At 40.9% G+C, this 15,970-nt stretch overlaps 1 protein-coding gene across 1 annotated transcript in view; it reads left to right on the top strand.

Annotated features, from left to right (window-relative positions):
- The window catches only part of ODAD3 (outer dynein arm docking complex subunit 3), a 606,433-nt gene that overhangs the window by 124,055 nt on the left and 466,408 nt on the right, over window positions 1–15,970 (top strand). Inside the window, exon 5 of the mRNA XM_044084619.1 lies at window positions 15,393–15,428. Within this exon, the coding sequence (XP_043940554.1) occupies window positions 15,393–15,428 (36 nt within the window). The remainder of the gene's footprint in view (window positions 1–15,392; window positions 15,429–15,970) is intronic.

The raw sequence follows: 15,970 nt of genomic DNA, 5'->3' as shown, positions 1-15,970 counted from the left end.
TGCTATCATTTATTTTTTTCTTTTTGTGTTTTTTGTGCACTATGGCTGAAAAAGGTCCTTTGAGATTTAAAAAATGCCAAAAGTGCCGGCACAAATTGCACTTGTCTAATGCCTACACTCTATGTGTCTATTCTTTGGGCCCAGACCACCTTCAGGTTGACTGTACTATTTATTAGAATTTTAATCTGCATGTGATAGTGGACAGAAAAAATAAGCTGATTTTGAAGTGTTTACTTCCAACTTCCTTCTCAGAACTTATTGCTGGGGCTCAGTCCCCCAAACCAAAAGCAAAGGAGCCTTCTAGTAATCTCCAAAGCCTTCTGGGTCATCGACTCCATCTTTTTTGGAGCTGCCTAAAAAAAAAAACGCACGCTAGATCCAAAGGCTGCTGAGATCTGACCATCACTGGATCTAACAAAACCTTTCGCCAATCCAAGTACTTTGGATTTGAGGCTATTACCTAGGACAGGACCGGAGTTCCGCTGTGGCGACCCCTAACTGGGAAAAGCCGAAAGACACAACAACAACAACCTAGGACAAGATATTCACCTCATCTGGATCTGGTTCCTTCAAGAGTACCTTTCCCCTTTCTGAAACAAAGCCACTCCAAGTCTCCTTCCTTAGCTTCCTCTTGTTTTTCAGGAGTTTGACTAAAGCTGATGTGGACAGAAAAATGAAAATATTTATCTCAGTGTAAATTCAGTTGGGAGTTCTCTTGGCTCCTACCCTATCAGGTCAGGAAGCTCATCCTTCTACTACTCTGCCAGTTCCAGCTCCTTCTCTGATTTGACTGATGGTTTTGGATCCCCTGGATCTGAGCCTTCCGGGTCTGTTTAGTTTGGATATGAAGTTATCCCTATCTTTGGCTCTGAACCTATCTCTGAGTGCGCTGGCTCTGATGTCCTTGGAGCCGGATGACTCTTGGACCTGAAGTGCCAGTCAGGTCTAAGGCACTGAAGTTGACTGCAAAGTTTTGGAGCCATCTTTTCCCTTCAGAGCCTCATCATTAGACAGTTTGGCTCCAACTTCTGCCTCGGGTAGGTTGCTTTCAGGGCAGAGGGAACTGATGGGCCAGAAACCTGATTTCTCAGCTCCATTGTCTTCCGTCTCCCAGGGAGTGATCTGCCTTTGAGGTTGTGAAGAGAGTGTTCCCTGCTACGGCAGGACAGACGTATCCTATCCTGTTGGATCTTCCCTCTGAATCCCAGATGTCTCTGCTCCTTGAGCCACATCATTCTGTGCCACAGGGACATCCAGCTCAAAGTCTCCAGGCTAACCAGCAGGGTTTTACAATCTCTTCTGATGCTTTACTTCACTGGAGCATCTCACCAAGGAAGTCCATAGGAAGAGGAAGTGCATGAGGAGGCACTTGGATGCCCCTCAGGAGTCTATCATTGATGATACTGATACCAGGCGCACCACTTGATGATGTCTTATCTGGAGACATTCTTGAGATCCTTAAGCAAAGTGGTGGTTGGTCCTCTGACAACCCTTCCTCAGAGGAATCAGTATTTCAAAAATATAAAAATGGCAAAAGACACCACAGCAGAGGCACGAAATAAAACCAGCTGAACTTTTATTAAAAACAGAAGTAAGCACTTTGGCAAACATGCCCTTCATCAGACAATAAGAAACAGTTAAAAAACAACATTTAAACATATTGTTGTCCAATCACATTCAGTAGTTTACCCTCCTCTTTCTCAGAACAGGTTTTAAAGGCACAGTTACATTTAAACCAGGACTCTTGTCAGCCCCAAGTATTATGATCCACCTTGATTGACTACACTCAGTTTCATTAACTAAATCCCCACCTCTTATATTTTTATGCATCACTTGTAACACCATAAACTTAAAAAAATGGTCTGAACATTCTGAGATATGCAATACTAGGGCATTTCGTACATCATGATGTCTAATGTCATATAAGTGCCCAAAAATTCTCTCCTTCAGCATGCAGTTAGTCTTACCAACATAAAATGAAGTACACTGTTGACATGTAGCTAAATAAACTATATTCCTAGTTCTACAGTTGGCATATCCCCTCAGTGAATAGGTCCACCCTGTTCTAGGATGTACAAAAGAATTGTTAGTACAAATGTGGGTACAAGCCCTACAACCATGACATGGATATGTCCCTATACATCCAGTTTTCATAATAGTGGCTATGTTGGACATAGGTTCCTTGCAAAGCATGTCCTTCAAATTTCTATTCCTTCTGAAAGTGAACCTAAGTCTATCCCCAACTATCGCTGCTATCCTGTGATCTGATTGTAACACTTTCCAATTGCGATGTATAATGTCACAAATCCTCCCTGTATCACTGCTATATGTAAGCAGTAATTGTCCTCATGTAGGACCAAATCTATTGTGTCTTTTATTAGTACCTCCATTGGTACCCCTATGATACCACGGTTTAGCGGTCCCATCATGCTTGATTCTAATTTCTTCCAAGGACCTATCTATCAACTGTCTATCATATCCTCTTTCTACAAGATTACCCATAAGGACATCAGTCTTAATGTCAAACTGTTCCTCACTTGTACAAAGCCGAGAAATCCTATGGACCTGTCCTTTCACTATGTTCGTGAAAGTATGTCTAGGAATGTGATTGGACAACAGTAGGTTTAAATGTTGGTTTTTAACTGTTTCTTATTGCCTGATGACGGGCATGTTTGCCTAAAAGCACTTACTTCTGTTTTTAATAAAATTTCAGCTGGTTTTATTTCATGACTCTGCTGTGGTGTCTTTTGCCATATTTATATTTTTGGATTTCTTCTGTTTTTGGCATAAAGACTTAGGTGCAGGACTTTTCAATTTTTAGGAATCAGTATTTATGGAAGCCTTTGGAGGTGGCTACTGTACCTCCTGAGTTACTCCGCCTGCTTATGAGCTGATTAACTTGGTCTCTAGGCAGGTGTAGAAGGAGCCTGACTCACTTGAGCCAATCTCCAAAAGACCAAATCAGATTCTGGCTCCACAAGTAGGTAGCGAATACTGGAGCAAGGGAGTGCCCGTAAATGCTATGGTCATGGTGGTGGCCTCTAAGAAAAAACTTACCAAGCAAAGTTCCTCTGTCCATCCCCCTAACAGGGAGTTTAGGGCATTGGCCAGATTTGGGAAATGTGTTTATGCTAAAACAACTTTTGCCATTAGGTTGGTGAATTACCTGGCACACTTTATAAGACTACAAAGGGATATGATAAAGGAACTGCCAAAATCTCTTTCGGGGACTGATACTGCTGAGGCTCAAACTTCTGTGGCTTCTCAGTTAGCTACCCTTCAGGCTATTTCTAATTCATCTGCTAGGCTTATCTCATATGCAGCTGAAGGTGCCGCAAGGGCAGCAGGTTCAGGCATTTCCATTAGGTGGCATGCCTGGATGCTCTTGTGTAATTTTGCGGAGCCCTTCAAGTCCTCACTTGTCAGTGCTCCTTTTGACAGCAGTTTGTTGTTTGACCCCAAAGCTAAAGACACATTCTCCAGGTGTGAAAAAGATGGGAAGACCCTCTCTGCAGTGGGTGTACATTTTTCATCTACTCAAAGACCCTTCTGTAGTCATTAATGAGGAGGTAAAAAATATGGTTCAAGAAGTTCCAGGGTCCTTTCCAAGATCCACATGGAGATAGTTCCCCTAGAGGTACAGGGGGGAACTCTAATGGACAATGACAGGATTAACTGTAACCTGTGGAACTTGTTTAACTTGCTTACTTATGTAATCTCTGTAAATAGTCTGTTTGTAATATGTAATGCTGGTATTATGTAATGCTGTATCTGCTTACCCTTGGAGCTTTTCTCCCTGGGCCTCCGCTGAAAATGGACATGCATCCAGTCGGACTATCCCGGTCAACAAATGTAAAATAAAAATAAAATAAAAATAAATAATAAATGTGGCAGAGGAGGCTCACAGAACCCAAAGTCTAGAGATTCCTTCTCTGCCAGACCCTACCAGTGCTCCCGAAAGGAGGCCCAATTGTCCACCTCTGGAGACAATTTGAGGTAATTTATCCCTGCACCAGAGATCCTGGCTAGATATATCAAAAGGCACATGGTGTAGAGGATTATTACCAGAGGTTATGTAATTCCCTTTCCCTTACCACCTCCTTCTGTATGCAAAATACCCGATGTTTCACCCAGTGAGAGAAGACAGCAGCACTAGACATACAAAAGCTGCTAGAAAAAGGAGTCATCCAAGAGGTCCCACCAGACCAGATAGAATCTGGAACTTATTCAAGATTTTTTTCTAGTACCAAAGAAAACAGGGGACTGGAGATCACTTCTGGATCTCAATGAATTGAGCAAAGCTGTTTGACACACAAAGTTTTGGATGGTTATCGTTCAGTCCATTTTGCCTTTTCTAGGCAAGGATGACTAGGTGTGCTTGATAGACCTTCAGAATGCATACTATTACATAAAAATGAACAGCCAGTCCAGACGGTATCTATGCTTCCAGTTGGGAGCCATTCACTACTAGTTCAGAGCACTGGCCTTTGGTCTCACCACAGTCCCCAGGGTGTTCACCAAATGCATGGCAGTGGTGGCAGCTCACTTGAGACTGCAGGGATTATGAGTGTTTCCATACTTGGACAACTGGCTCATTACCTCCTCGACCAGGCATCTACTAATAAAAGTAAGAGATCAGGTAATCCAGATTTACTTCCTTCTGGGGATAACCATAAACTACAACAAGTCTCGGTTACAACTGTCTCAGAATTTGGAATTCATAGCAGTGGTTTTCAACACTGTTTCACTGACAGCTTCTCTTCCTGTCTCAGGAATGCAGACTATTAGATTCCAGGGCAGGAAAATGAAATACAGCGCCTCAGTTTCAGCCCGTTTGATCCTTCAATCTTCGGGGCCAATGTCAGCTGCCATAATTTTATTTCCTCTAGCAAGATTTCATATGAGAATTCTTCAATGGATGTTAGCATCACAATGGTTGATTCTTTATCAATGCATGTCAGCCCAAATAAGAATCGCTCAGGCATGCACGAGATACATTTTGTGGTGTATTCAGTCAGATCAAATTATTCAAGGTCACCCTTTCGTTTTTCTCTCAACCCAAGACTGTATTGACCACAGACACTTCTCAGTTTGGGTGTGGAGTGGGGCACTTCCTGGGGAAGACAGTCCTAGGCACTTGGTCTCCCAAAGAGGTCAATACTCATATCACTGTTCTGGAGATGAGGGTGGTGTTCTTACCGTTGCAGGCCTTTCAAGACTCTCTTCCTTTCTGGACAATTGTGATTTAGACAGACAACATGTCAGTAATCTGGTACATAAACAAACAAGGAGGAACCAGGTATTAGCCTTTGTGTTGAGAAGCCCTCAGAGTGTGGCAATGGGCAATCTCTTCCAACCACTTTCTGATAGCAATGCACAGTCTGGAGAAGTCCAGCTTGATAGCCAACAAATTGAGCAGATCTGTTCTAATACCTCATGGGTGGTCTCTCAACTTGAAAGTGACAAAAATGATTTTCTGTAAGTGGGGCCAGCCTTGCTGTAATCTTTACGCTTCTCCCCTAAGCAACAAATGCAGCAGCTTTTTTGCCGTGATCCCCCCACCGGGGATATCACCGAATTCCAAAATTTCTGCAGAAAGCTGTCCGGTTGAAGAGCAAAGTCATCCTCATTGCACCTTACTGGCCTTGACAGATTTCGTTTCCCTTCCTTTGGCCTTATCTACTTCAGCCACCTTGGATTCTGGATCCAATTCCAGACCTGCTGTGTCACCCAACAGGCAAGATCCATCTGGTTATCTCATACCTGAAGCTAACAGTGTGGTTTTTCCAATTCTGTTAACAGACAGACAACTGATGCTCTCTTTCCCTGTCAGTCATATACTTTTATCTTCCTATAAGGGTTCTGCAAGAAAACGTTATAGGAATAAATGGAAAAAGTTTGTTTTTTATGAGCACAGCAGAAACACATTGACCCCTTCTCAGCTCCTTTACAAAGTATTCTTGACTTTTTGGTGGCAATTTTTAATGAGAGAGCTAGCTGTTCAACAATTAGAGTTCAATTAGCAGCAATTTCCAACTTCCATATTGGGTTTGAAAGTTCTTCCTTGGCTTCATCTAAGGTTTGTAAGGCCTTTTTGAGAGGTACACTTCCGCTGAGGCCTACCTATAAAGATTCTACTCCACCGTGAGATTTAAATCTGGAACTGCAGGCCTTAATTCACTCTCCTTTTGAACCAGCAGCAAAATGTGATCTTAAATTTTTGACCTGGAAAACTATTTTTCTAGTGGCCATTACCCTCTGATAGAAGAATTTCAGAACTTCAAGCATTGTTGTATAAAACTTCCCTACTTGATTTTTCATAATGATAGAATTTTATTATGTACCAGTCCTTCTTTCCTTCTTAAGGTAGTATCCGAATCCAATATCAACCAGTTCATTAATTTGCCAGTCTTCTTTCCTAAATTTATGAACAAAGGTGAATATATGTTACATTTATTGGATGTCCACAATTATGTTTTTGGTTTCATAGAGCAAAAGGAAGACAGATCAATTATCTGTTTCCTTTGCCGATTCTAAATTGGACAAATCAGTTGCAAAGGTAACTCTCGCCAGATGGCTGATGGATTACATATCATTTGTCTGCAACCAATTTGGCCTATCCTTACCAAGACTTTTAAGTGCCCACTCAGCTAGGTCCATGGCTACTTCTTCAGTGTTTCTATTTAGAGCTTCCATGGACAACATATGTGTGGCCACAACTTGGGCCAATCCTCATACCTTTGTTACTCATTACAAACTAGATCTGGTCTCGAGGGGAAGAGTGGCCTTTGGCTCATCTATGCTCAGGAATATCCTTCCTTAGAGTCCACACAGAATTTAGGTAGCTGGGGACTCTGTCCTAACAGTTGAGGATAGAATGAAAATTGATAACATCAGATAAAGAAGTTATGTACTCACCATAATGTTTTATCTGTGTTGTCCATTTTCATTCTTCCTTAACTTCCCGCCCACCAACTCCATCCCTTTTCACAACTGATTTTCTGAAACAACAAGAGTTTATAAGGAGACCACTGTCCTTCAAGTTGAGCTCCAGATATGTCTTCTTCTGTTAAGTATTTTGTAATAGTATTTCTTTCTTTATGTCAAACAGCAAACAAGATCTGAGGTATGTTAGGAGTTGGTGCATTCTGGGTAAAGGAGGAGCTCAAACGTTTTTTGGTGACCATGAGCTAAAGTAACGGTTGAGTCTTAGATCCAAACCCTACAGCTGAGGAAGAATGAAAATGGACAACACAGATGGAACATTCTGGTGAGTACATAACTTGTTTATAATTTTTGTACTGATGTGAGTTGAACAGTATATTTAATGTCGCCTGCTTGAAAGTTGCATGCTGATAACTGGGACAAAAATAGTCCTTTAAACACCACCACCACCAAAGAATATGCTCTGTTCACACAGTGTATTATAAAACAGCTGAATAGTACACTGAAGTTTTATAACTATTATTATAAAACTACAGCAATGCACTTCCTCCTCTGGCTTGTATGACTGAAGTTATGAGGTGAACTGTCATGCTAGTGACCATGGTCTGTCTGTACTAAAAAACGGCAAAAAGCTTGAAAGGGCTTTTGCCATTTGCACTTATGACTGTGGCCTTGGTGACTGTTGTATCAATAAACAGTTGTGGAATGGGGAAAGCCCACTGTTGTGAGGGTTTGAAGAAGGGCAAATAAAACTCTTTAGAGCTTTTTCAAGTTTCGTTGTAAGAAGACTGTAGTTTTAAGTAACATATACTAAAGCAGTATGAGTAATACAGAAGCACGTTTTGTGTTGAGGTGCTGCTAATAGTGTATCTTTTTTGGAATATGTCTTGCTACAAAAGTGCATTAGTGTATTATTGAAACTCTCCTTATGACACCATAAGCATTGTAGTAGCACAGTCAGTGATGAAGTTGCAGAAGATAGACTTTTCTGTAAATATTTTACATGTCTTACATTCCTATGTGAAAATGTTGTTAGGAAAATGGAGTATTGCAGTAATGCAACATTGCTCACAGATACTGTGAGAACTACATTAGCTGAAAAGGCATCTGAATGCCACAGTTATGCACGTCCATATTTTTTTATGTGTATCAGTTGTCATGAGGATGTGCAGTACTCCTTATTCAAAAGAAATTACAGTGTGGAAGACAGCAGTAATGTAATGCATGTTGGTTATTTTAGTGGCATGATGACATTTGAAATGCCGGCTAGTGAAAAATGTCTTGTATACCCATTTCCAGAAATCTGTCAAGTTTTGCCAGGTCATTTTGATTGCAAAACCACTGGGGTTGTTTACGTAGCTACATGTGTGTCATGCCCAGTGTTATACATTGGGGAAAAAAGTTTGTTATAGATTAAATATTTTACAGTGAGAGAGGCAGTGATGTGGAGACAACTTTGGAGTATAAAGACTTAATGTGGCAATTAATATTAAATACAATGGTAACACCATGTATTAATGATTGTGTATTTTTGATTCATGCCCTAAAACCTAGGGCACAGGTATATTAGAAGTTTTAATGTACAATTTTTTTTAAATATTCCTTTTAGATCTTAGTGTTTTATGAGGAATTGTATGGTGCTCTAGTACTTTAAGGCTGAGTTACCAATTGATTAAATTAGGATTCACATGATTGTGGTTGGTTGGCTCTCATTTAAAATATAATGTCTTCAGGAAGTATGCATTTACTTTGAAGTCCTAGTTACTTCAGGGACAAAAGCGCTTAATAGTATTTTTCAATAAAAGTTTTCTCACTGTACTTTCAAGCTCCTACTTTGCTTTTTTGTTTTTATTACTCCTCAGTGATTTAACAGAAACTCAACAATTTTATGAGGGAAGGTCAAAAATGAGACAAAATCAGGAGTGTTTTGCAAAATTTGGAAGATTTGATAGTTATGCTAATTATACGTTATATTCTAACATAACTTCACTGTGTGAATATTCTCACCATAATGGGTTCAAGCGCCTAAGCAGCAAGACATTTCCCTGTGGTATATTTGAATGGGGACGCATGGCTGAAGTGATGTTTAGCTGCAGAGAAATATGGCTGTTTGCAAATTCCCTGTGGGCAAAGAAAAGCAAACACTGCCATGCTCACAGCTTTAATAACCAAATGCATGGTGGCAGAAGACGTAATGAGTGTTGTGCTCAGTGTAGAGTACATACTTATGTAACTACAACATGTAGAAGTGTGCTACAGAATGGAGGAAACCCTGCAGGCTACTGTAGTCACATTAATGCTCCAGTATGCATTTTAGGTAATGTTCCCTAGACACTGTGAAGGGGACAGTGATCCACACACATTGATTATAAAGGCACTGCCCATTGTGCACTACATTTTTACTGTCACTGACATGCCCTCTGGCCAGCCTGCTGCTGATACCTGCCATATTGCCTGCTTTCTCATGTTCCCTTGGGGACCATGGACATTGTTTTCCCCCTGTACATTTGGTTATTAAAGCTGTGAGCATGGCAGTGTGTGTGCTTTTCTTTGCCCAGATGGAATTTGCAAACAGCCATATTTCTCTGCAGCACAACGTCACTTCAGCCATGTGTCCCCGGTCAAATGTACCACAGGGAAATGTCTCACTGCCTAGGTGCCTGAACCCATTGGTAAGATTATACTATTTGTATTCACCTCCAGGTGTTTTTCCATTGTGAGTTTAAGACTTTCAAGGCTCATTTAGCCTTTCCCAAGAGAATATGGTGGTGTTATGCCTGTTTCTCTCTACCCAGGTAGCAAAAAAGAACTGCATAGGATATTTATTAATTGTCTTTATAGTTGGATTCCCTGTAATAACCATGCTACAAGATTGCATTCACACATCTTCCTGTTGAAAAAGTCCGACTGAAGGACAAACATTTGTCTTTGGCTGTTTCAGATTCATATAATGAATTTCTACAACAATGATCTTACGGGTCTATATCAGTTCAACAAGTTGCAGTTCCAGTCAAACTGCAACTTAAAAAAAATCAAAAACTCAGTAAACCTCCTGATCACATTACTTGGAAGTGGGGGCTACTGTGGGTCCTGCTGAATTAGTAAGTCCATTAGTAGTTCTTTTTTAGAATTGACAGAATGCGCTTGATAATTTTAGTTCATCACAATAACGGTTTGAAAGCAAGCAAATATTGAAGCAGCTATAGCAGATTAACAGTTTGATGAACAGTGATTCAAGGGATTCTGATATTAATTTACTATTTCAATTAAGCATACAAGTTTAAATCCAAAGGAAAAAAAGATTGCAAAAAAAAAATCTGTTAACTGACCGAACTCTCTTTACATTGTAAAGTTCTGGTTCTGCTCCCCCCAAAAGCTGAACATTCAGATAGTGCTGCTATAGCTATGAAGGTAAGATCTGTAGAAATGGCAGTAGTGATGGTGTGGAGTATGTGTTTCTACAGTCTACATGGTTCATATGTTCACAGGATATTACTAGGCTAACAGGTTAAAGTCCCTTACAAGCCTAGCCAGTATATAACCTGATTTTACCCAATATATGACCCTAGGGGCAAGAGAATGGCATCGATTTGTCCCTCTGCATTGAGCATCTTACAGATTGCCCCTATCCATAATGGACATATGCACTACCACAGGTGTGAATTTGTGATTTCCCATCTATTGATCCAAACTGCGTTTGAAGAGGGCCAGGGAAAGACTCTGCTTAATGTGAATAAGAAGCCTGTTTCAAAGAAAGGGCAATCTCTGAGACACATATCTGTCTCTCCAGCCTGTTTTGTTTGAGTCGCTGACTAAGTTTAGATCCCTAGATCATGTGACCTTTGTGCTGTTTGACTTGTGGATGTGTAGCGGCTCCATCAGGGCTGGATTTCTGAGTGGCTTGTAGATCAGATATAGGTCACCCCTTAATAGTCGGTAGGTGGTAGAATAAAGGGATAGAGCTTTTAGTCTGTCTGCATAGTTCATGTTGTTTATTTATTTACCATTTGTTTACCAGGATAGTCCGACTGAGTGAAAAGCCATTTTCAGTGGAGGCCCAGGGAGAAAATCTCCAGAGACAACTGAAAAACTTTAGAGAAGTCAAGTCATACACCTCATAATATGATGTTAAATTGCATAGAGCATAACTGTTTAAAAGAAAAGTAAACTATACTGAGTTATATGGTTAAGAAGTTTAAGTAATAAAAATAGTTATGATAGTGACAAATAATTACACAAACAATAAACCAACAATGTGAGGGTTTTGTACAAGTACATAGCGGATGAGAGGCAGGGAACACGAGGATAATATGTAAAATAGTGATAGGAATGTTCAGCAGAAATAAGTGGAGAGAAGAATAGGGAGGAGAGTAGATGGAGGATAGGAGAGCTGAGTGAGTCAGTGGTCGCCCCGAGCTTGCAGTTGTTGGCAAACTTTTTTATCCAGAGGCCTTTCACATTTGCCCTGACTTCAGAGAAGCATATTACGAACAGGGGTGGTCCCAGTACTGAGGCTTGTGGCACACCACTAGTAACTGGCCTCTTGCTGGATCTGGATTCACACATTAACCACGTGTCCTGTCCATGAGCCAATTGGCTATCCGTCTGGTGACACAGGGATTTATGCCCAATTTTCTGAGTTTATTTATAATATCTGAGGTGAGTAGTGTCAAATGCCTTAGCCAGGTCAAGGTAGGTGGTATGTACTGTTTTACACTCATCCGTGGCCTTAGTGATTTTCTCAAAGAGAGCCACAAGATTCATTAGGCATGACCTGCTCTTGACAAAGCTGAAGTGGGTCAGGCCCAGTGCTTGGAAGTCTCTTATGTCTTTATTTATCTGGTCCATGATTCTTCTTTTTATGGCCTTACATATAAGACTAGTCAAACTTATGGGTAATTTCCTGGGTCATTAGACTGTCCTCTTTATGCAGAGGGATGACTGCTGCTGTCCTTTGCTCTGTGAGGACAAAGCCAATCTGGAGGCTGTGGTTAAATAGAGATCCTAATGGACCTGGTAAGTCTGGATTTAACCTGATTAAGAGGCAACATGGCATATTGTCAGGCCACACTGAAGCCGTGTTTTTAGTTTTAGAAAGTTCAGTGGCAGCCTGTTCTTTGGTGATAATTGGTGATGGAGTGGTGGGGTGTAGTTTTTGGGGAAAACTGGGGGTGATAGGGAGGTGAAACTTGAACTGAGTTTGTCAGCCAGCAGATTTGCTATGTCTTTTAGCTGAGTATAGGTGATGCCATCTACAACTAATTCTGTACATTGTTAGGTGTTGCCCTTAAAATTGCAGACATAACTGAAAAATGCCTTATCGTTATCCTTAGTTTTGGAGGCTATTTTTACCTCAAAGTCTGCTTTCAGAGACTTGACTACTACCCAGATTTGCTTGTTAAGACTAATGAGGGACTTATTTCTCTGTTGTAAATATTCCCTCTTACTTCTCGACAGGATTTTCTTTCTTTTGTTGTAAGACTTATTAATACTAGGGGTCCACCAGGGTGGCTTGTTTTCATAGCATGACCTTGGTTTATTTTGATCTGGTACTACCATTTCTACGTAGTTGTTTATATGGTCATACAGGGCTTTTGTGTATGCCTCTGCATAGGTTTCTGTGTTTTCTGGATATGGGGGAGCTTGAATACTAGCTATGCCATTCCTTAATAGGGGCTAATTTACCTTAGAGAAGTTCTTAATGTTTTTGGGGTTAGGTGGAGGGACTATTTTATTTCAGGGGAGACTACTTTGTGATCTGATCTTACTAGTGAGGACATAACATGGAGGGGGGGGGTGCAGCACTCTCCCATATTTGTGAGTACTAGATCTAGGATATTTGTTTCCTTAGTGGGAGTGCAGACTAGCTGCTCCAGGGCATTTCAATTTACAAAGTCAAGAAATCTTTGAGCCTGCATGTTAGTGGTCATGTGTGCCTCCCAATTAATGGAAGGGTAGTTAAAATCACCCATGAGTATGTTACTGGGCTGGAAGGTGAGTGATTTTAGTAACTTCAGGTATGATGTATGGGTTTCCTGGTTCATAGAGGGGGTCCTGTAGCTATCAAGAATATGGTAATGGACTTTTCCCATTGTTAGTTGGACATGGACTAGCTCAAGCATGTCATATTGTTTAACCAGTCTTGAGGTGTGCTTATCCTTTATGCAGATAGATGCACCTCCACCTTTAGCTCTTTCATGTTCAGTGGGTGGTGAGAATGTATGAAAGGCATTATAGCCATGCACCGCCGGAGTGCTTCCTGTGGCTTTGAACCCTGTTTCAGTAACTGCAGAGATGCCAGCATTCTCCAAGGTAAGGACAGCTTACAGGGAGTGCAGTTTCTTGCTGAAGCTCCTAGCATTGAGCAGTAACACCTTTATCTTGGCCTGAGTCACTTTTGTTATATTGGAAAGTTTATCTGTTTGGCAATACCTAAAAAAGGCACTATAGGGGTGGATAGAGTTTTGGCCAATATCCAAAAGCCTAGAGGTGGCAGATGAAGACCATCTCTGGCAAAGCAGCATGGCCTATCAGCCATGTCCTCCCAGGCTGACAAATATTGAACCCCTTTGGAATGACACCAGTAGCTAAGCCAGTTGTTAAAGTCAATAATTTTCTGCTGGTATTGTGGCATCCTCCTTGGAGATGGTAGAATGCTGCTCAGTGCTAGGCTCACACCTCCCTATGACACATACTTTGAGACCTCAGTCATGTCTCATATAGTCCAGGGAGGAATATCTCATGCCGTTCATGCCCACATGGACTATGACCAAGTAATACTGGTACTTAGGGGTAAGTGACCTGAGTGCTTGTGTGATCTGGTGAATCCTGTCCCCTGACAGGTAACTAGCTGTGATCTTCCCCTTATCTAGCCTGGTAAGAGGGACATCAGTGTGTCTCACAACAGAGTCTCCTATGACCATAATATTAGGTCATGGAGTGTTTCGCTGTATAGGCATGGTAGTTGAAACACAATGAGACATGGCTTTATGTGTTGTGATGGGAATTGCCTTGGTTGTATACATGCAGAGTTTCTGAAGACTTTGCCTGAGAGGCCTTTGAGGTTCAGATAAATTACATGTGAGCACCTCCGCATATCTAGGTCTATGTGTGTGTGGTCCTTTGTGAGTGTGGTGAGTGATGTGTGTGAGTTTTATGTGTCTGTATGTGAGAGTCTAGCCTCCAATGTCAAGGTGTAACTACATCTCTCACATACTGTATTTGTCTGTTCGAGAGTTAAGTGGTTGTCAGTGTACATAAGGCAATTGTTACATTGCTTCAGGATATCATTGTCCACCAAGCTGGATGCAGAGATAGCAGGAAAGTGCCTATCCATGGCTGCATGTCCTAATGTGTACTTGAAAGGATAAGAGTGGAGCGTGTTTCTAACCAGATGAGGGAAGTGTGCTTATGTGGTGTAATCTGCATTTAACCTAGCCAGAGATGCTGCCCAGCACCAAATCAGATGTACTCTGAGCAGCAATAGTCCTAAGTACTATAATAAGATAACTAGCACAGAAAACTTTCACAGTAATGAAAATAAGCAATGTTTCTAGATGTGTGAATCTGTACAAGGCAGTGGCACAACGAACAGCTCTGTGCAAATATGCCAAACTTATACCAGTACTGGAAATATAGAAAACTGACTGAGCCTTCTGGCCAATACAATGACTACACTTAAGAGCCCATTTGTGTGCTTCCCAGCTCAGATAGACCAGATAAACACCTACTGCTACTAAATGAATAATCTCAGTCCTCCTAATGTAAAAAGCACAGTAAAAGAGTGTCTGGAGTGAAATGCTACCACAAACCTAAAGATACCGATGCAGCAGTGTACTTCAAACAGCTTATAAAATGGAAGGCTTGGATATGTGAGGAAAACAGGATCAGCTGCAAACAAATGCTTTCTTATGCCATTATTTTAAAAAAGATGCCAGTGATGCCATAAGCAGAAAAATGCAGTTCAAGTATTTGAGAAGGAGCTAGAGATGAGGTAGTCTGCAGTTACTGATGTACTTTTTGTGTAAATGTTTATTGCAGATGTGCACAGGAACTGAAATAAATGTTTGTTTTTCTTCACTGCCTCTTTGATATAATGAGATCAGTAATGGGGATTTTTTGCCCAAAAGTCGCTGCAGAACATCTTGGTTAAATGACTGTCTCAGAGCAAGCAAGAAATTCTAGACAGGCTCTCTCGTTAAGTGGGAGAGCACTTCACAGGCAGTTATTAAATTGCTAAGGTTTTGCACTTTGATTTGCTTCCTGCCTTACATACTGAAAGCTGTGTTTTGAATATATAGAATGAAACAATGCAGTGAGACAGCATAACAAAGGAGGCTTTACTGTCTCTTTAAAATTATGTACTTTAGTTACTTACAGCCTAGTCTGCTGATAGCTGTGTTTCATGATTTGCTTCAAAAAGCTCACTATCTCCTTTGTCTCCACAGAGTGAAGGTGCTGTGAAAGAAGACTCACCTCAGCAGGTTAATAACATACTTACTTGAGTATAATATATATATTTCTGTACAGATTTCTGTAGTGGAACTGCTGTTTTCTTTCAAAAAAGTACTGCAAGACCCAACTCTGGCCTGTATTTCTAAGGTGATCATATTAATCTCTGATTTCTTAGTTCTGGATGTGGGTGAAGGTATATGTATAAAATTTCTCTGAATTCTATGTACAAGAAAGTAAATCAGAACAAATTTTAACATTATGTGGACTAGCTGCAAACATATACAGGAAGATATGTATGCAGTGGCACTGGAACGGGGGGGGGGGGGTCTGCCTATGCAGCTCAAGACATATGTTAAAATAAGCCTAAATAACAAAACAGCAGGCTAACTGGAGAGAGGAAATTTCTGAGTTTAGTTTGGTTGCTTTTTTCAGGAGTAGTGAAGGGTAAATAGTTCACCCAGTCATTTTATAACAGTACCCCAAGTAGATGCTGGGAGAATTGCAGTTCTGACTGGATGTCAGCGGTCTTACTGAATGTCCATGTTTAGTTGGAATCAAGAACCTATACTAA

Source organism: Protopterus annectens, chromosome 9.part0, assembly GCF_019279795.1.
Source record: "Protopterus annectens isolate FY-2018-M chromosome 9.part0, PAN1.0, whole genome shotgun sequence".
In the NCBI taxonomy this organism is placed as follows: Eukaryota; Metazoa; Chordata; order Ceratodontiformes; family Protopteridae; genus Protopterus; species Protopterus annectens.
This window is presented reverse-complemented; position numbering and strand designations above follow the sequence as displayed.